Genomic DNA, 20456 nt, shown 5'->3' with positions numbered 1-20456 from the left:
ATGCCAGATAACGTTGCCATAGAGGCTGCAGGATATTGCCATGCCAGATAACGTTGCCATAGGGGCCGCAGGATATTGCCATGCCAGATAACGTTGCCATAGAGACCGCAGGATATTGCCATGTCAGATAGCATTGTCATAGAGGCCACAGGATATTGCCATGCCAGATAACGTTGCCATAGAGGCCACAGGATATTGCCATGCCAGATAACGTTGCCATAGAGGCCACAGGATATTGCCATGCCAGATAACGTTGCCATAGAGGCCACAGGATATTGCCATGCCAGATAGCATTGTCATAGAGGCCACAGGATATTGCCATGCCAGATAACGTTGCCATAGAGGCTGCAGGATATTGCTATGCCAGATAGCATTGTCATAGAGGCCACAGAATATTGCCATGCCAGATAACGTTGCCATAGAGGCTGCAGGATATTGCAATGCCAGATAGCATTGCCATTGATGACACAGGATATTGCCATGCCAGATAACGTTGCCATAGAGGCTGCAGGATATTGCCATGCCAGATAACGTTGCCATAGGGGCCGCAGGATATTGCCATGCCAGATAACGTTGCCATAGAGACCGCAGGATATTGCCATGTCAGATAGCATTGTCATAGAGGCCACAGGATATTGCCATGCCAGATAACGTTGCCATAGAGGCCGCAGGATATTGCCATGTCAGATAGCATTGTCATAGAGGCAACAGGATATTGCCATGCCAGATAACGTTGCCATAGGGGCCGCAGGATATTGCCATGCCAGATAACGTTGCCATAGAGACCGCAGGATATTGCTATGCCAGATAGCATTGCCATTGATGACACAGGATATTGACATGCCAGATAGCATTGCCATAGAGGCCACAGGATATTGCCATGCCAGATAGCATTGCCATAGAGGCCACGGGATATTGACATGCAAGATAGCATTACCACAGATGCCACAGGATAGTGCCATGCCAGATAGCATTGCCACGGATGCTACAGGATATTGCCATGCCAGTTAGCATTGCCTTCAATACTACAAGCTATTGCCATGCCAGATAGCATTGCCATATATGCCACAAGATATTGCCATGACAGATAACGTTGCCATAGAGGCCACAGGATATTGCTATGCCAGATAGCATTGTCATAAAGGCCACAGGATATTGCCATGCCAGATAACGTTGCCATAGAGGCAACAGGATAATGCTATGCCAGATAGCATTGCCATTGATGACACAGGATATTGCCATGCCAGATAGCATTGCCATAGAGGCCACAGGATATTGCCATGCCAGATAACGTTGCCATAGAGGCCACAGGATATTGCTATGACAGATAGCATTGCCATTGATGACACAGGATATTACCATGCCAGATAGCATTGCCATAGAGGCCACAGGATATTGCCATGCCAGATAGCATTGCCATAGAGGCCACAGGATATTGACATGCAAGATAGCATTACCACAGATGCCACAGGATAGTGCCATGCCAGATAGCATTGCCACGGATGCTACAGGATATTGCCATGCCAGTTAGCATTGCCTTCAATACTACAAGCTATTGCCATGCCAGATAGCATTGCCATATATGCCACAAGATATTGCCATGGCAGATAGCATTACCTCAGATGCTACAGGATATTGCCATGCCAGATAGCATTGTCTTCGATACTACAAGATATTGCTAGGCCACATTGCATTGCCATAGATGCCACAGGATGTTGCCATGCCAGATAGCATTGCCATAGAAGCCACAGGATATTGCCATGCCAGATAGCATTGCCTTCAATACTACAAGATATTGCTATGGCAGTTAGCATTGCCATAGATCCCCCACGATATTGCCATCCATGCCAGATAGCACTGCCAAAGAGGCCACAGGATGTTGCCGTGCCGGATAGTATTGCCATAGAAGCCACAGGATATTGCCATGCCAGATAGCATTGCCTTCGATACTACAAAATATTGCCATGCAAGATAGCATTGCTTTCGATACTACAAAATATTACTATGCCAGATAGCATTGCCATAGATGCCACAAGAGATTGCCATGCCAGATAGCATTGCCTTCGATACTGCAAGATATTGCTATGGCAAATAGCATTGCCATAGATACCACATGATATTGCCATGCCAGATAGCATTGCCTTCGATACTACAAAATATTGCTATGCCAGATAGCATTGCCATAGAGGCCACAGGATATTGCCATGCCAGATAGCATTGCCATAGAGGCCACAGGATATTGACATGCAAGATAGCATTACCACAGATGCCACAGGATAGTGCCATGCCAGATAGCATTGCCACGGATGCTACAGGATATTGCCATGCCAGTTAGCATTGCCTTCAATACTACAAGCTATTGCCATGCCAGATAGCATTGCCATATATGCCACAAGATATTGCCATGGCAGATAGCATTACCTCAGATGCTACAGGATATTGCCATGCCAGATAGCATTGTCTTCGATACTACAAGATATTGCTAGGCCACATTGCATTGCCATAGATGCCACAGGATGTTGCCATGCCAGATAGCATTGCCAAAGAAGCCACAGGATATTGCCATGCCAGATAGCATTGCCTTCAATACTACAAGATATTGCTATGGCAGTTAGCATTGCCATAGATCCCCCACGATATTGCCATCCATGCCAGATAGCACTGCCAAAGAGGCCACAGGATGTTGCCGTGCCGGATAGTATTGCCATAGAAGCCACAGGATATTGCCATGCCAGATAGCATTGCCTTCGATACTACAAAATATTGCCATGCAAGATAGCATTGCTTTCGATACTACAAAATATTACTATGCCAGATAGCATTGCCATAGATGCCACAAGAGATTGCCATGCCAGATAGCATTGCCTTCGATACTGCAAGATATTGCTATGGCAAATAGCATTGCCATAGATACCACATGATATTGCCATGCCAGATAGCATTGCCTTCGATACTACAAAATATTGCTATGCCAGATAGCATTGCCATAGATGCCACAGGATAGTGCCATGCCAGATAGCATTGCCAAAGAGGCCACAGGATAGTGCCATGCCAGCTAGCATTGTCATAGAAGCCACAGGATATTGCCATTCCAGATAGCATTGCCATGAATGCCACAGGATATTGCCATACCAGATAGCATTGCCAAAGAGGCCACAGGATAGTGCCATGCCAGCTAGCATTGTCATAGAAGCCACAGGATATTGCCATGCCAGATATCATTGCCATGAATGCCACATGATATTGCCATGCCAGATAGCATTGCCATAGATGTACAGGATATTGCCATGCCAGATAGCATTGCCATAGATGCTACAGGATATTGCCATGCCAGAGAGCATTGCCATGAATGCCACAGGATATTGCCGTGCCAGAAAGCATTGCCATGAATGCCACAGGATGTTGCCGTGCCAGAGAGCATTGCCATGAATGCCACAGGATATTGCCGTGCCAGATAGCATTGCCATGAATGCCACAGGATATTGCCGTGCCAGATAGCATTGCCATGAATGCCACAGGATATTGCCATGCCATTGCCATGCCACATAGCATTGCCATGAATGCCACAGGACGTTGCCGAGTCACACTGTTGCTTCTATTCATAGGATGGAAAAATGGAAAGCATTCCATGGGTGGCCAAGTTCATTGATTGTGATTGTGCCCATTTAACCATCTGCCCAATGACGCTGGTTTGAGAGTCTCCGAGTTAGGATATCGTCCTAACATCGATTAACCACCAGAGACGCAGTAGGTTGCCAGTCTTGCTCCTATCCTTTCCACACATAGTCCACTCCTCTTCATCTGCGGCCACTGTGCAGTAAACGGCAAGGCCCTGATTGCAAACAGCAGCGCAGCACCCACCCATCCAAAGGGGATCGGTGCGTTTGCTGTTGTGCTCTGTCTGTGGTCGCAGGGGCTTGCGTTCTGCTAAGGACAGCTCTCTCATTGAAACAAAGCTGAGTGATGCACAGCAACTCCGGCGGGCAAATGCGCCGTGGGACGCGGCATGGCAGGCGCCGCCCCTTAGTGGGGGCTGCCGGGCCAGAGACTCGCCCCCCCCCCCTTGAGCCTCAGCTTCCTGGCGGCACACGGGGTCGCGGGGGGGAGGGGTCAACTCACGACAGCGGGGAAGGGGGGGGACCGAGGGGGAGGGGGCCGCCCCGGAAGTGGCTGGGGGTACCTGGGATTGTTTGGGGGGGGACAGGAAGCCGGGGGGGGGGGAGACCCTACAAAAGGGTAGGATCGTCACAGGAACGATCTCTTCCTCCGGCTTCCTGCCCCCCTCCCACGTGGGCACAAGTAGAAGCATTTTGGACCCGGTCGCCGCCTCGCTCGCAGATGGAAGGAATTTCGTTCGTGTTGCCGTGGTTGGTGAGGAAGTGTTGCTGCGGTCCGTTGCAGAGGGAGAAAGGTTCCGGTGATGTCGGTTTCCAGCGAAGGAGGATCGCCGTGGCAGTGAGGAAGGAGCTTCAGGACCGCCGTGGCAGTAATGAAGTAATGTGGGGTAAGGAGCAGGGCAAATAGAGAGCAGGGTGGCACTCCGCCGAAAGTGGGATGCCGCTGCTGGTATGGCAGGATCAGGATGAAGTGAGGGCGGGTGCAGGAGCTAATAACGTTAACGTTATTAAAGTTAAAAGTCGGGGCGGAGCACAGGAGGGCGCCTTGTGTTACACTAAGGAGCTCGTGGCGCAAATGGTAGCACGTCCGACTCCAGTGCAGAGGGTTGCGTGTTCGGATCACGTCGGGCTCATATTTGCTTCAGGGCCGGGTGCGTGATGAAAAACAGGGGAATGTGCAAGGACGTGGGGATGCCGCCTTTATGGCGGTGCTTGTTGATCCCGGGAGGATAGCTCGGCGGCAATGTGCGCGCTTTAAAAAAAAAATTAAAAAAAAAAAAAAAGCAACACAGGTCCGACCCTCGGGTCCGCGCTTAGAAAATGTAAACTAAATACATTCCTGGTTTCCCCAAAACTGAAATTGTTACAAGTAAACCTTTGGTGGCATAAAGGGTAATATTGCATCCCGGTTGGATCTGTGTGGGCGACGGTTGTCAGGAAACGCAAATAGGTGGGTCAGGAAATGCGTGCGAGGTACGCGATTATAAAGGCATGGAGGGATTTGGGGGCATCGTTCGCGGTCGCCCTTCGCCAAGCGCCTGGTGTATTAGCAAGCTTCATATTCAGGTGCAGTTAAATGTAAGGATAAGATTTGCGGGGATGTTCGAGTTCAGGCGGCCGCCGTATAGCATCAGAGTATATCTCCGTCTCGAGTCCGGTCAAGTGGCTCAGCGAGTAGAGCACTCGCGTTAGCATCTAGTGCAGATCCGGCTAACACAGGGTCGAATCTCGGCAGGGCCAAGGTCAGCCTTTCATCCTTTTGAGGTCGACAAATGAGCACCACACACGGGGGTAATAATAAGCAGCACCTGGATACCCAGATTCGGAGCGTTATATAAACGCAGCAGTATTGTCTTCTCCAGACCGCAATTTTGGCCCGTCTCTTACCACGTGCAGAGAGGGCGGTTGGGATTGTCCTAAAGTAGTTCCCTGGCACCATACCATAGTTTGTCGAATTCAATCAGGCGTGGGGGGGTTGGTGCAATCACGGCAGTGATGGGACACGAGTTAGTAAGTATGTTTCATTAGAATGACTTGGCGCCTGCCCCCGATTGTTATTTAGGGTTAAATATCCCCTCGTTGGTTGGATAACACACACGGGCAGAGATGCAGGGAGAGTTCCCCACGGGCGTTAGTATGTCGTGGCCGATGCACGCCTGGTTCCCCCAACCTGTGGGGGCGCCTAAGCGGGGGTAGGAAGCTCACCAGCGTGGCAATATGGGGGCGGACAACACGCCTCACTAGGGACGCCAAGGGGGGTTATTGCCAGGAACCAGAATGAGAAGGGGCTATGTGCGGCTTTAGGAGGCGTGCATGGTATGTGGATTGCATCGCTCAGTGTTCCATCCAAGGTGGTGCACAGGCACAACAATTTTATTCGGCAGGAGTTGGTGCTTGAGGGGCTTCGGCTGGCAAATAGCTCAGTGAGGTGGCCGCCCGCCCGTTTGGGAGGAGAAAGTGCATTAAGGGGCACATGAGAGCGGCGCGGGGGATTAACACAAATTAACGGGCTCCCAGGAGTGCCCTTTTCGATCTAGAAGGAAGAAGAGTTCGGAGGTCGGGGCGACTTCCAGTGAAGGAGTGGTGGTGTTCCAGCAAGGAGTATGCGTCGGCCAAGCGATTGCGTGGAGTAGGGAGCTGTGGTCGGGGAAGAGGAGCTCGAGCACAGGGCTGAAGCCTGATTGATCCAGCCGGTAACTGAGGTGAGCCGCCGCAAACAGCAGTGGGGGAGTAGACGTTGACGCCCGGGCTGCGTAGGGGTGAAACTACAGAAACTAACCTTATACCCATTTAAACGCGCAAAGGACACGGGCTGCAATCGGGTGAAAATGAAATTTGTAATTCAGGGGAATGTGGGTTTCGGTCAAATCAAGGAGCAGGGAGGGGATTGCGGTGGCGGGGGGGGAGGTAGTATTGTGGCCTACCGGTCCTCGAGTGCCTTGTTCCTTGTCGTTGTACGCGTTTTCAAGGAGGGCCGGATTCTTGCCTCATCGCGAACCTCGTGAGGTGGTTGGTGCAGTGCGTGTACCACAAGATGGCGGCAGCGGCCATGTTCATCTGTACATGAGATTGGAGTTATGGCGAACTTGATAGCCTATAAACGTACACTGTGGGCACCTTCTTTATTTTGTTATGGCAATGAACAGTGAGCCTGTCGCCTTGGCGTAGTGCGCTTCTCGCGTCACTTGTTTGGGGGATGTTAAGGGTCACAGTAGTCATGAATGGCCACCTCCCGGTCGCGCAGTACGGAAAATGGCGGCCGACTGCTCGCTCAAATCGTTAGTGACCTACCTACTTGATATGCTTTATTATCGCCGACTTCCTTTGTTTTTTCTCTACCATACTTTATACCTAGTCCCTTCCGTAGTAGGACAGTCTTATGTAAATAGGAACCCTTTGGATGGGGTACGGTGGGCCTCGTTGCATGTGTAATGAGGCCCATGGGGTTGGGTGTGAGGAACGCGGGGCCATTGGGGAGTGCTGGCGCGGCACTGGGACGGTATTGGAGAGGGCTGGATGCGGGGCGTTGTTCGTTTCCTTGGTGCGTTCCCGACAATTGCGACTGGCACAGCTGTCACGCAAATACACACGGGTGCTTGGCAGCCTTGGCGGATGCAGCGGTCACCGCGAGGGTGACGACCATCACGTGTTTCGTGGGTATCGGGGATTCCAAGGAGGAATTTTGATGGGTGACTGACATATGCTCGAGTGGTTTGCCACGTTGCTTTGTATCTCTTTCCCTTTTGTTTCCCGCTGGATCGTTTTCCATGTGATATGGAGCGCAAGGATGGAAATGCACAAATGGTATATATACATGAACAGGTAGCAGAGAGGCGTGCGGGGGTCGGAGGCCCGGTTGTGTAACCGCGGGGCCAATGGCGGCTAGTTGGGGGAGAAGTTGGATGGGGGTGGGGGGTGGGCAGTGCAGACAGTAGTCCATTGCGAGCAAAGTGCAACGTATGAAGAGAGGCCGCAAAGGGGAAGAACCGGGAGAACATGGCCTTTGGTTGGCCGGGGGTTTTCAAAATGTGGGAAGTGTGTATTACATACGGAAGAGTCCCGGATAGGATTACAGCACGAGATTATGCACCAAGGATCGAACAAGTCATCACAAACGCAGGGTATTGCTAGCAGACGATTGTGCAAAGGATGGAAAGGTCAGTCCGGGTTTCAGTCGGAGTTCAGTGTACCGAGAGGAAAGGAGGTAGCACTGGTTGGCAGAGGGGGGCCATTATGAGGGTGAAGTAAATTAATGTCTCATGACTTATACTGACACAATTGTCTTTTGTTTTCAAGGTGGCCACGTGGGGGAACAACATAAGGTAATGGAGTGCCCACAGTTACCAGACAACGGTCCTGCTTACAGAAGGGCAAATGCACTGGCGTTTAAGTGAGTTAATATTGGGTTTAGGCAACAGGGCGCCTATAGGTAGGAAGACGAAGAGACGCAACAGCCCGAAAACAGGTAAAGTAAAACAGGAAATGCCTGCAGTACCGTGGGCAAAAAATGCTATAACAAAATATTCAAACTCAGCGCGGCGCAGGGCTTGTGGTGAATTACCTGGCATGAAGCTAATTCAGGGGGTGCGGGGTGCGTAGGGTAGAAAAATGTTAAGTCAGTGGGGGGGGGGAGACGAGAATAAGAGGGAGGGGCAATGAGTTCGCAATGCCTTGTGGGTAAGTGTTTAGACGGAACTATGTGGACCTCCAACCAAAGGAAAGGTACAAATAATATTTTAAAACAGGGCAATGTTTGATATATGAATTCAACCTTAAACCACTTCAATGGCACTACGGACGTGACGTGTTACTTTACTATGCGGCAATTGCGGTTGGGGGATATGGCACGTAATATGTGCACTGTAAAGCACTGTTACTACTTCTTTTCGTACACTTTAACCACCGTAGGGGATATAAAAAGGGCAGCATCCGCTCTCGATAAAGGGGCAAACCACCAGTGTGGGGCCAGTCAATGCTTCAGGTGGATATTACGCTGGTGTTTAAGGGTAAAAGCGCAATGCGGAGGAGGGATTTCAACAAGGGGATTGTCCACAAGGGGGGGGTGGTGGGTTAAGGGGGGCCGATTCCTCACTGTGCGTCCCCCCTCCCACAAACATTGACTCGCTAGGGTATGTGTAACTTTATCCTTCCTACCAATCGGTCTCCTCTATCCATACTCAAACATGTCTGCATTCGGCGGGTACTGGCCACGATGGCACGGGTGAGGGTAGGAGATGCAGGAAGGAAAAAATGGGGGAACTCTCTGCCGCCGGCAGCCCGCAGAGAGTCTTGGAGGAGTTACATTGCGATCCCTGTAGCAAAGCGCTGTCAGGCCCAGAGGGGAATGCACAGCCAACAGATTAGACCTTACGGTGCCCCAGGAGTACTAGACTCAGGGGAGGCCCTGGGAAAAGGGGAGGGAGATAGGGGTCTTGGAAACCATTCCAAACCCAAAGAGAGGGCCGGGGGGGGGGATCAAAAGAACGAAGGTCAAAATACAACAAAGGTATACAAGGGGAAGCCCCCCGGGGGGGGGAAGGAATTGGGGGATGAGGGTCTCGAGTAGAGGCTGTGTTAGAGAAGAAGTTGGGACTGTGAGTCTAAGTAGTATGGGACACTAGTACATATGGACATCGCAGGACGATGACCTTTTAGGCAGGGAGAAAGTGGTGGTGGGTCGGCACCGGAGGTCGGGGCCGGCCCGGTGTATGTATGTGATGTTGGGACACTGTCGGTGGTGTCTGTATAGGAACTTGCCAGTCGCAAGGCGCCAAGGGGCGGCCTGCGTTAGATAGAAGAAGTTGGGACTGTGAGTCTAAGTAGTATGGGACACTAGTACATATGGACATCGCAGGACGATGACCTTTTAGGCAGGGAGAAAGTGGTGGTGGGTCGGCACCGGAGGTCGGGGCCGGCCCGGTGTATGTATGTGATGTTGGGACACTGTCGGTGGTGTCTGTATAGGAACTTGCCAGTCGCAAGGCGCCAAGGGGCGGCCTGCGTTAGATAGAAGGGGACCTGGGGGACCCAGAGAGGGGAGGGGGCGGGCAGAGCTGCATTTTGGGTCAATGGACCAAAGTTAAGAGGAGAACTAAACGATATGGATGGGGGCAAGTGGCAATCAACGACAGATGAACACGGGGTAGAGAGAAGATAGACAGGGCCGGGGTACCCCAGAGGCGTCCGCACGACGCCGACGGGGAGGGGGGGGGCGACCCTAGGTAACCTCACACAGAGTAGAAGAACCTGTGGTGTGGTGAATTACGGATCGTATGTAAGATAACTCCAAGACTTTATGCAAAATAAAGCTGCTGTGGCATTAACACTTCCAATCGGACAACTTGTTTCCGCCTATTATTGCGTGCACAGGGAATGTGGAGGAGGGAAGGCCGGCACGGGAGAGAGGGTGGGGGGGGACCGGGGGGGGAGCGGCTGGGGGGAGGTGCCGGCCTACACGATACCGGGGCTACAGGTTGGTTGGGTGGTGGGCGTGCAGTGGGGGGGGAGGTGAATGGCGTTAGGATGCCCCCGCTAAGTGTATCTCCCCGTGCTTATAAACCAACTGCGCACCACTGCTATGCCCTTAGTATATTTTAAAGGGGCGCTGGAGTTAATCTTTAAAAGCGCCGTGGTCTCCTAAAAGAAGCCCCCTACCTTTCTTTCGGTCCTCTTTTGTGGGGCGACGCAGCACGCGGTCCCAGGTCCTCGAAGCCGTGTCCTTGAGCTGGTCACTGAAAGAGGGCTTCCTCTGAAGCCTCGGGGACTTCTGCTCCTCCATCGCCACCTCCGCACCGCCCCCCAGTAGCAGCAGCAGCGTGTCCACCCAGCGCGGCCTCGCCAGGCACGCGGAGCTATGCAGGAAGCACCCTGTCTGCCTCCAGCTATACCCTCCCTGCCTGTCGAGCCACTCGCTGCAGGGGGGGCGGATCAGCCGTCCTGCTTCACTCGCAGCTTTTATCCTTTCCAATTTCCGCGGAAAGGCAGAGAAGCAGTTGGACTGGTTTACTCTCATGTTATGGGTTAACCAGAGGACGCCGTGGCCCTGGTGACACCCTACTCCTATCCTCGGCTTTACACCCACTACTTTAGTCCATTACGTTCCTGCGAAGTGACCCAGAACAAACTACAGCTCCCAGAATGCAATTGATGCAGCAGTCAATGCCACTGGCTGGGCATGGTGCCTGTGACCACATGGAGTCCCTTAGTAACGGCTTCAGTGTGAGTTGTGAGCCTTGGAGAACAGTTGGAAATATGTTATGATGAAATCAAAGCTTTCGGTCGTTTGCAGTGAGTCCATTAAGTAAGAGTGTGTGTGCCCAGTATTCCAGCTGTGTATCACGTGCTCATTGTGCATGGAGTATTAGAGTGCACCTCCATGACGAGGCCCAACAAGACTACAATATCTGCAGAGTGGCTTCTGTTCAAATGAAGAGGGGACATGGCCTAGCGAATCAGGATGCGCTGCTCCCAATGGTGGCAGAACTAAGACCTATTTGCATATGGCTGCCTTTCCTCTGTGATGGAGCAGAGGGACTAAACAAGATGGAATGGAGTCTGGCCGGTGGTTATGTTTCATTTAAAACTTTCCATCCATCCAGTTTTGTGTGTGTAGTGTGTCTCTCTAAGTGGAGCAGGATATGCATAGAGGCTGTTCAATAACTCACTGTGTCTATGGATTCAATATGCAACTCGCTGATAAGTCCTAGCGAGTCTAACCGTCTGGGCTTTCTTGCCCTGTCCACAGGGGGCCATTGCTTAGAAGCTGGGTCTGCACTGCTCTCATTGGTGGAAGGATCACAATTTGTTTATACATGGTTTGCCCACTTAGGTGCTGGTCAGGTGTGCAAAAAATGCAAGGGAATGTTAATTGCAAAGGGTGGTAGCCAGTGGTTCTGATTAATTCAAGGGTTTCCATCTGCCACACTTCAGTGTCCTGGGAGAATGATGGCTGTCACATCTCTGGCTCACACGTAACCTGGTTAAATACTAATGGAAGCCTTTGCAACAGAAGGGCACACCAGCAGCACCTCAGCATGCTAAATGCTTCATGGCAGACCGGGAACAAGAGTTCTTACCAGGGGCGTTGCTGGGGGGGTTGAGGGGGCTATAGCCCCTGATCTTTTGGTTGTAGCCCCGGATAGAATCTCAGGAGCTAACAGCCAAAAGACTAGCTAGCCCCCAGTCCCAGCAGTTCCGACATCAGCGTAGCCACGGGTCTTTTCCAAACCTAGCAACTCCCCTGGTTCTTACAACTACAGCAATCCGAGAAACCACTAAAATATCTCACGAGGATAGCTCAGGGGCAACGTGCTCGCCTTGAAAGCAAGACGATGTGGAGCAGAAACCTCTGGGAATTAAGTGCATTATAAATAGCCCATTACAATATCTGCAACACATTGTTGACATTTTTGGGATTTTGACAGAAGGTGAAGATTCTTTCAAACAATTCCATGAATCGTTAAATGGCTTCCACCAATGTGTCCAGTTCACCATGGACTATTTCAAGAAGAGCACCCACTCCCTGGATACAACTATCACTGTTGGATGGAACAGGCAACAAAACAAAACAGTCTGTTTTTTAGGGCCCAGCAATTCGGGGGCCAGCACATATGTTTTAACAGGCAAGGGACAATCAACTTTCCACACATCCTTCTTGCAAAAGTGACCCCCAGCCAGACAAACCGATAGGGTTTATGTTGGTGCATTGAAAACACCCTGAGACAGCTTGCTGCAATATAGGGGCAGCAGAAACGAATACCCTTGGCTATCGCCTACAATCCTGCACCAGCACAACCGAATAGAACCAACAATTAGGTGGGATGAGGATCTGAGAGACATGTTCAAAGAAACATACCAAATTCATACAAGCTACCAAGAAACCTAGCACGGTCTCTGACCAGGGGTACATTTAGACTAGATCAAGAACGTAGTTGACCTGGCACCATGGCAAGGTTAGGAGAGGCAAAACTTGCCAACACACATGCACCAGATCTTCCATAATTACCCTACTGAACCGGGCAATACAGATACAAGGGACATACAACTGCAGATCGTCCAATGCTGTGTCCCTCATTCAGTGCAAGTAATGCACGCAAGGGATCTATGTAGATGAAAGGATGCACCGACATAGATGCACCATCTAAAACCACAAAACAGAAACACCAGTGGGTCGACACTTCACACAGGATGGGCACTCCTTGCAGGATGATGGTTTAAAAAGGAGATCCCCTGAATATCACACACACAAAAATGTGGGCACTAAAGTACTTGAAGATGCTTAACCTAAAAGACAAAGGTGGGTTATATGACACATTAGGGGCAACTTTTAGTCCAGGACTAGCAAGGCAATCAAATCAACAAAGAAAGAATACATTTATTTACTTAATTGTTTTTTTATAACACGCCTAATAGCATACGTGAGTTCAATTTCTATGCACGGATCTGGGATTTGAATCTCTGTTGCTCTGCTTGGTCGTGCTTCCAAGACCAATGCGTTGCCCCTGTGCTATCCTCCGTTCACTGTCTCCAGTGCATGTCTCCAGTACCTCCTCCCACCAACAGTTGTTGGACACCTATAGGGTGTTCACAGAGGGCATTAGCTACAGGGATCTTTATTTGATTTGATTGGAATTATTTGTGAAGTTCTATCGCTCACAACCCAATTAGGGTAATGAGCAAAATTAATTGCGTCTGGGAGCAGGTGATATAAAAAAAATAACAGAAATTGAAGAGGGATGGTTTTTTACATGAAATTGCACAGTTGAGATTAGGAGAAAGGATACCTTTTACGGTTTCTCCTAAAGGCTAACAAGGAGGTCATAGATCGTAGTTGGATCGGGGAATTGTTCCAAAGGTAGGGTCCAGCAATGGAAAAGCATTGATCTCCTCTAGTGGTGCAACGAGAAGGGCACCTAGTTAAAAAATGCAACTTGGTTGAGCAAAGAAAGCAAGATGGTTGGTACAAATGAATTAGATCTTTTAAATACTGTAGTGCTAAACTGCGGATACACTTAAAAGTGATACGATGACATACTGGGAGCCAACGCAAAGAACATCTAAGATTAGAAGTGGGGAAGAATGTGGGTGCATGGGAAATAAGATAAACAGCAGCATTTTAAGCATTCTGAAGTCCATGTAAAAGGTAGTTGGATTGTCCTATATTTAATGCATTCACATGCTCCAGGCGAGCGTTCACCAATGCTCCAACCAGTATTGCATGAGGCTCAGAAGGGAGGTAAGGTAGATCACGCCTCAATATTCGGAGGCAGAAAAAGCTGATTCGACCACCTTGTTAGTTTGTGTGGTCAGCCTAAATTCAGGGTCCCAGATGCTTCCAAGGTTTTTGATTTTCTTAGCAAATACAGTTGGAAGGCCAAGCAGTTTATGAGGTGTAGTTTGATGTGACAGGTCATTTAGTAAATTTGGTCGTAGGAGCATAATCTCAGTTTTATTAGGATTAAGTTAGAGGTTGTTACTGTTCAGCCAATGGGTAACCTTCACCAAACAGAGCTAAGATTTTTCCAAAGTCTCATGGGAGCCAGCAACGTTCAAGTAAAGCTGGGTATCATCGGCATAAGAGAAGAGCCCTGTGGACCACCACAAGTAACCTTAATAGAGGGGGGTAGAGGTGACGTGGCCAGATGTTCACAATTTGCTTGCGTTCTCTCTGAACGAAAGCTACAAAACCATTGTCGTACGAGGCAGTTAGCCCTGGTAGTGTCTCCTAGTCCTGAAAGAAGGATCGAATGGTCCACCATGTCAAATGTGCCACACAAGTCTTCCATGACCAGTAGAGACAGATAACCCTGGTGAGAATGGCATAATAGGTCATCCCATACAGAGACCAAAGCATGGGGTCAAAGCCACAGGGTGAGCCTGAGCTACAAGCGCGGGTAGTACATCTACGCTAGAACAAGTAGCTTTGAGTTTGCTAATTAAGGATGGCATCAAATCACGCGGGACCTCTAAGCTCAAATGGTTGGCCTCAGTATCATGAGAAACACTAGGATAACAGCAGACATTTCCCCATTAAACAATGGGTAACACTGTATATTTGCCACAGTGCAGGCAAGTGAGGACGCCATTGTGAAGCTTGAGGAATACTGGGGTAACCATGGTGACTGCAGCATTCTAACATTGAGGACATATTTTCTAGTGGCACTTTGCAGAACAGCCAGTAAACTTTAGCAGCTGCATCTAAATTACTACATTGTACTCACACCACATAGTGGCTCCAGAACACAAATGTAGACACTTGGTGAGGAAAACATTAAACATGACCGGAATTCAAATGTTGTGTTTTCAAATCTTTCACTCAAAAGTGTTTCTTAAAGATATAATTCTGATATTCTGAATTCTAAATTTTAGGATCGCCCAATGATTCACTATGAGAACAAATGATATCCAACATTTACATGTGAATAAGGTTTGTATTCTTAAAACGCATCAATCGACTAGACATGTGGACCTCCTTCAGAGAATTCTCAGCTTCCAGCAGAGTTATGGTCCTTTGGATGGAGAAGTCTTGCCATGCATACTATTCCTTCACCCAATGAAGTGTGAACTGGAAAAGCCCTTTGTTTGCTTTCCAAATGAACTAACCGGTAGATCCTTCTTTTCCAAACATTTCACTCTGCACCATCTGATGACGTCTATGGGAGTTCGAAAGCTAATGCATGGTTCCATCTCTGTATAATAGTTCCAGTTAGTCAAATAAAAGGTAGACAAACCTGCATTTTATGCGATTTAATCCAAGACTCTGAAATCTGACTGTACGGGTATTTTGACTTTCAGATCCCCATGAAGTGTCGGTACGGTTCTATTGCACTACATAAGTCCTGATGGTGCTAAATAAGAAACCACTAACCACGGTGATCCAAACTAGCACTTGGGAGGATGTCTAACACGAACAGAGCATGTGCACTGTGCTTAATATTTTGCTGCCAAGTACAAATACATTGAAATGTGGGTTTTGCTTGAACCTAAAACTAAGGTGACCAGATTTCCAAAACGAAAAACTGAGACGACCAACAACATAAAAGAAGGACTACCGCATCCCAGCCCACCAATTACCGCCCCTGCCCCAACACGCCCCCACAAAGACCATTATTCATATTTCCAGACCTTCTCCTTTCTATAAAGTGTATATGATCTCATTTGTGCAGTTTTGCCTGTGAATCTTGCCATGTTAATTCAAAACAGGCGTTTGCTCTAACTGATATGACATAGCTTGCTGTACACCCATTCTGAGCCAGTCTCTGTGGCACAGTCAGTAAGTGTTCTGACCACTACCTGAAAGGTTGGGGGTTCGAGCCAATCGTCCAACATCAAAATTCAGAAAGTGTTGTGACAAACAAATTGCAATTTTAATGACCGTAGCCACCCATCACTGCAAACCCCGGACGGGGTTTGTAAAATGAAAAACTCCCGGGATGCCGGGACAGAGGGTGATTTCCCCGGACTGTCCCTGGAAAACCGGGACGTCTGGTCACCCTACTAAAACAACCCATTCCACACCCTTGGTACTTCCACTAAAGACTTCTTGAAAGTGGACCGTGTCCGATCAGTTTCAGGTTAATATAATGATGAGAATATGCCAGATATTTCCCAATGAAAGTGAACGTACTGCCAGCAAAGGTGGTCCAGTGGGGTGCGTGTGGCCTTTGGTGGAGCAAGCAGCGTGGCGGTTGAGGGGATTAAGTGCGCGGAGCTCAATGGACGAGTGGACATTAAATTGGGAGTTCAAAGGGGACCTCCCTAAAACACCATCAAAACGAGAAGAACAACGCCAGAGGCACACAGACTATCAGCGTTATGACCCCCCAGTAGGTGGCAGGAAAGAGTCTTAAATAACAGCACTGGCATGACGTGCAGCCAGCATTGTCATACTGACATAGACCCAATCAAACAAATTAGAAAGTCTCATTCTAATAATAAGAGATAAAACAAGCAGATCTATAGTCACTTGGGCTCGGGACTGCCGGTAAGCCATCGGTTGTACCGGCAGTTTACCGGCAATCTTGGTTTACTGTTTCTGCCCCCCCCCCCCAATATCCCGGATATTACGGGCAGCGGAGTAATGGTAAGTTCCCATTGTCATGGAGTCCTATTAACGGTGCCGGGGCTTCAGTGAATTATGTGCCGGTACGGGCCTGAACTACCGGCATGTCAGGCCTGCCGCTAATTCACTGCCCCTCCCGGCAGACTCAGAGTATTCCGGTCTGGAAAAAGTGCCGGTACACGTTGCTACCGGGCCTTTTCTCCGGACTGCATTTTCATAATGAAGCTCACTGTCTTTTGGAGGATGGAGATGGGGCCCCATACCGTACCCAGAGTCCTCTTTGTGTTCTGGAGGAAGCAAATTCTGGCACAATGTTGCCATGAAAGTCATCGCCAAGGATATCAACGCCCAACATTTACATGAATGTAATCAGAGGCTTTGTTGGATGAGTTGTCCACACAGCTTTTGCTGTCCCCTATCATTGTTTGCCTTGTCTATTTCAGTTATGCAAATGTGATGTTATTCCCCGTTCCAGTGCTTATGCTTAGCACAACCCCTGTTACGAACAATTACGAAGATACAAATGTGTTTTCCTGGAACTGCAAGTTGTGCTTCTTTGAAGGCCCCTAGGCAAGATCTCGATGGCACACCTAGAAGGCCTCTCTCACTAGGACAGCAGTGGCTTGGGCTCACCACTTGACGAAAAGGCCATCTGTTATCATGGCACTGCAGTGTTGGAAATCCGAAAAAGAAAGATTTAAGGGGTATGGATCAAAGCATTTTCATGGGAATAAGCTCATTGCAAGGTATGAGATTCCATTAAAGTCAATGGGGCTGTGGAAACGAGCCACGCTAGAAAGTGTGTTATTGACTTTCATCGGTCTTCGACTGCTACAATACACGCCCCGTTACCTGCCCACTCGAAATATGCCAAAATGGTCAATCCTCGTTTAGACTATGCAGATGCACTGTGCATAGAGCGCAAAGCCATCTCCTGTGCCAACTCCAATTAGCCCAAGCCGCGGCTAATTGCCTCAGGTCCAATCGCCCCGTGTTTTTCTCTGTGTCCGATCTTAGAAGCTCCTTGCACTGAAAACCTGTGCATCCGTGTATAGTATGATATGATATGACAGGCTATTTTTAACGTGCTTAATACCCAGAGGTTTATAAGCGCGGACACGGTGATCGAACCCGTGGTGCTCCGTGTCGTCTTGTTTCAAAGGCGAGCACGTTGCCGCTGAGTTGTCCTCCCGAGACAAAAGCAGATGTATTCATGTTGCGGAACCGCAATTCCTCAGACAAAATCCTGCTCTACCACCCAATGCGTGCACCTCTTGGTTGCTCCACCTTCTCGTTATAACACCAGAGGAGATCGTCGTTTTCCCCGAAATAGTCTCCCGCCTCTGGAATAAACACCCAATTCACCTGCGCTCATTGACTTCGCTGCTAACCTTCCGGCTATATATGACCACTTTTCTTCTCTGTAGATCTAAGCCTCCAATCCTAGTCTTCTGGCTAATTGTCCACCTGATGTTACCTGTGCCCAGATGCAGTGAATTCCGCCCGGTGCCGTCTGGGATGCGTGCAGTACAAATCATATGGAATCGTAAGGTGTGAAACCCCCAGGGAGTATTTTTGCAAGTCTGACCTATTCAAAGACTATTACTGGTGAAGGAGGTATTCCAGAAATAATGGGTCTCATCACGAGTTTGGAGGTAATTCTGAAGTAAATCTGCAGAAAGTCAGTTACTGTTACCACCACTCGGTCCCGTGGACTTACCGCAGAATTCTGAATGGTGACAGAGTTGTATAAATCCCCATTTATGGATTCCGTAGGACTCCATGGGGAGTTTGGTGCAAGTAGCATGAGCTGTAATGTCACCAGAATTTGGTGGTAAAATGGAAGATGTACCACTCTTGCAGGAGATAAATCTTTCACTCTACCAATAAACTCCTAGTAGAGCAGTGTGGTCATGGAATTACTGCCATTTTCCTGCCACGTTTACCCACACCCATATTTGTAATTTAGAAAAGGGTCAGTGCTGCCTATTTTCTGGTTGGTGAAAGGGGGTCATGAGAGATGCTCACTTTCTTACCCCCTAACCATGTCCTGCTTAGAACTTTTTTCTGCTGTACCGAAGATAAACACTTACACTCACCTCCTTCTATCAGTTGAAAAACTTCAAAAAATTATTTGGAGTATGATACAATTTTTACCTCCACCTCTCAATTTGAAGTAAAAATATCCAGCCTTTACCTTAAGACCCTCCTTGAAATACTGTTTGCAATATTCTATAGAAATACAGATGGGGGTATTGGAAGTTGGAAAATCCATATGTGTCTTGTAGATACTGGCAGGATTTCTATTATCCCCCAACTCTAAAAGAGGTCCGTATTCTTTATCCAGGAGTAGCCAATCAAGAGCAAGACGGTCATTACGAGTTTGACGGTCACAGTAACTCTGGTTATCTTTGCAAAATATTGCCAGAACTACCACATGCCAGATTTAGGTTTGGGGGGAGAAAATCTCCAGCAGTAATACACTGGAGGAGTTATCAGGTGGATTTCAAGGCCACATTCCAACTAATTTGTAAAAACATTTTAAAATGCTTCAAATAACTGTCTAGAAGCTCATCAATAACATCTTTGTACGGGGGCATGAATGGGGATGAGAAAGTAGGCATATCAGGACCCCCACTCACCAGCTTTTGCAGATAACGCAAAAAGAAGTCAGAAAATACCCTTTCATACATTAAAGAAATGTATAGTAGTCGTCTGAAATACTACTGCACAATATTAGTTTTCACCTTCACAGTGAAGGAGGAATAGGTAGACACAATATGTTCAAATACCTTTTCAGGTTAGCACAGGCAGATGTGGTATTACTGGAATACCACTGGTGGTATTGCAGAAATCTATTTTTTCTCAACCCATCTTTGCCTTTAAAAAAGTACAAACGTCTGAGATTAGGTCACCAGACACAAACACAATAACAAAAAACAAACATTGGGAACCACGTTGATTGCAAACGCATGGGGACTCCATGAACTACTAGGTAATTTTCCAAGTGGCAATTCTGTTATGTGTTGAGAAACAATGAGAGGAAAGGAGGTAGATCTGGGTTTACATTAACTTTGGATATTCAAATAATTTCTGATTGTCTTTCAAAAATTATGTTCTATCTAATATTGTGCCCTTCAAGGCCATATATATTTAGAGAAGACCAAGGGGTCATTTAGAACTCGAATGACAGAGCACAAGAGTTGTATTAATAAACAGTTTCAGACCACTCTGAAGGGAACGCATCAGAGGAGTTTAGATGGGTAGTGCTCCAAGTAAAAGGAACAAATGCTGAAATAGGCAAGAAAAGATTGTCAAAATTAGAACAGAAAATGATTTTCAGATTGCAGAGTGACAAAACTGGGCTGAACGAAAGAGTCGAATGGGAACTTTTGCATACATTCCTTTTTTTAATAGAAATTCAACTTTATGTAAGAGTGGTGAAAAATTCACCCTTTCATATAAGTGGTGGAAAGGTGGTAAATGGCCTCACATATCTGTATTTTAACTATCTCAGGCCCTCCAGTAGTCTGCTATAGACACATTGGTTTTTATATAGAATTAGGGACCATTTCAGCCTAGGTATTCCATTGTTACAAAAAAATATAAAGATTAGCTGCCCTGCCTCAAACGGTTGGTTCCTTTAAAACCTGTGCGACATACTTAACAGATTACCAGAACATAATAAATGGTAGTAGAGAATAGAGTTTAGAAAGCAGAAGACTTGACTTCAGCAAACCGCAAAAACGAGCGATTGAATATATGGTTTAAGCTACAAT

At 48.1% G+C, this 20456-nt stretch overlaps 1 protein-coding gene across 2 annotated transcripts in view; it reads right to left on the bottom strand.

Annotated features, from left to right (window-relative positions):
* Positions 1-20456, bottom strand: part of STARD8 (StAR related lipid transfer domain containing 8) — a 648599-nt gene that overhangs the window by 443594 nt on the left and 184549 nt on the right. The window contains exon 1 of one of the 2 annotated variants that reach the window (XM_069612520.1): positions 10272-10426. The exons of the other annotated variant lie outside the window; for it this stretch is intronic. Within the exon in view, the coding sequence (XP_069468621.1) occupies positions 10272-10395 (124 nt within the window). The 5' untranslated portion in view covers positions 10396-10426. Of the gene's footprint in view, positions 1-10271; positions 10427-20456 lie in introns of those variants that run through there. 2 annotated transcript variants of the gene reach the window in all.

Source organism: Ambystoma mexicanum, chromosome 5p (genome assembly GCF_040938575.1).
Source record: "Ambystoma mexicanum isolate Mex_15411 chromosome 5p, UKY_AmexF1_1, whole genome shotgun sequence".
Taxonomy (NCBI): domain Eukaryota; kingdom Metazoa; phylum Chordata; class Amphibia; order Caudata; family Ambystomatidae; genus Ambystoma; species Ambystoma mexicanum.
Note: the sequence above shows the minus strand (reverse complement) of the source record. Positions and strands in the feature narration are given on the sequence as shown.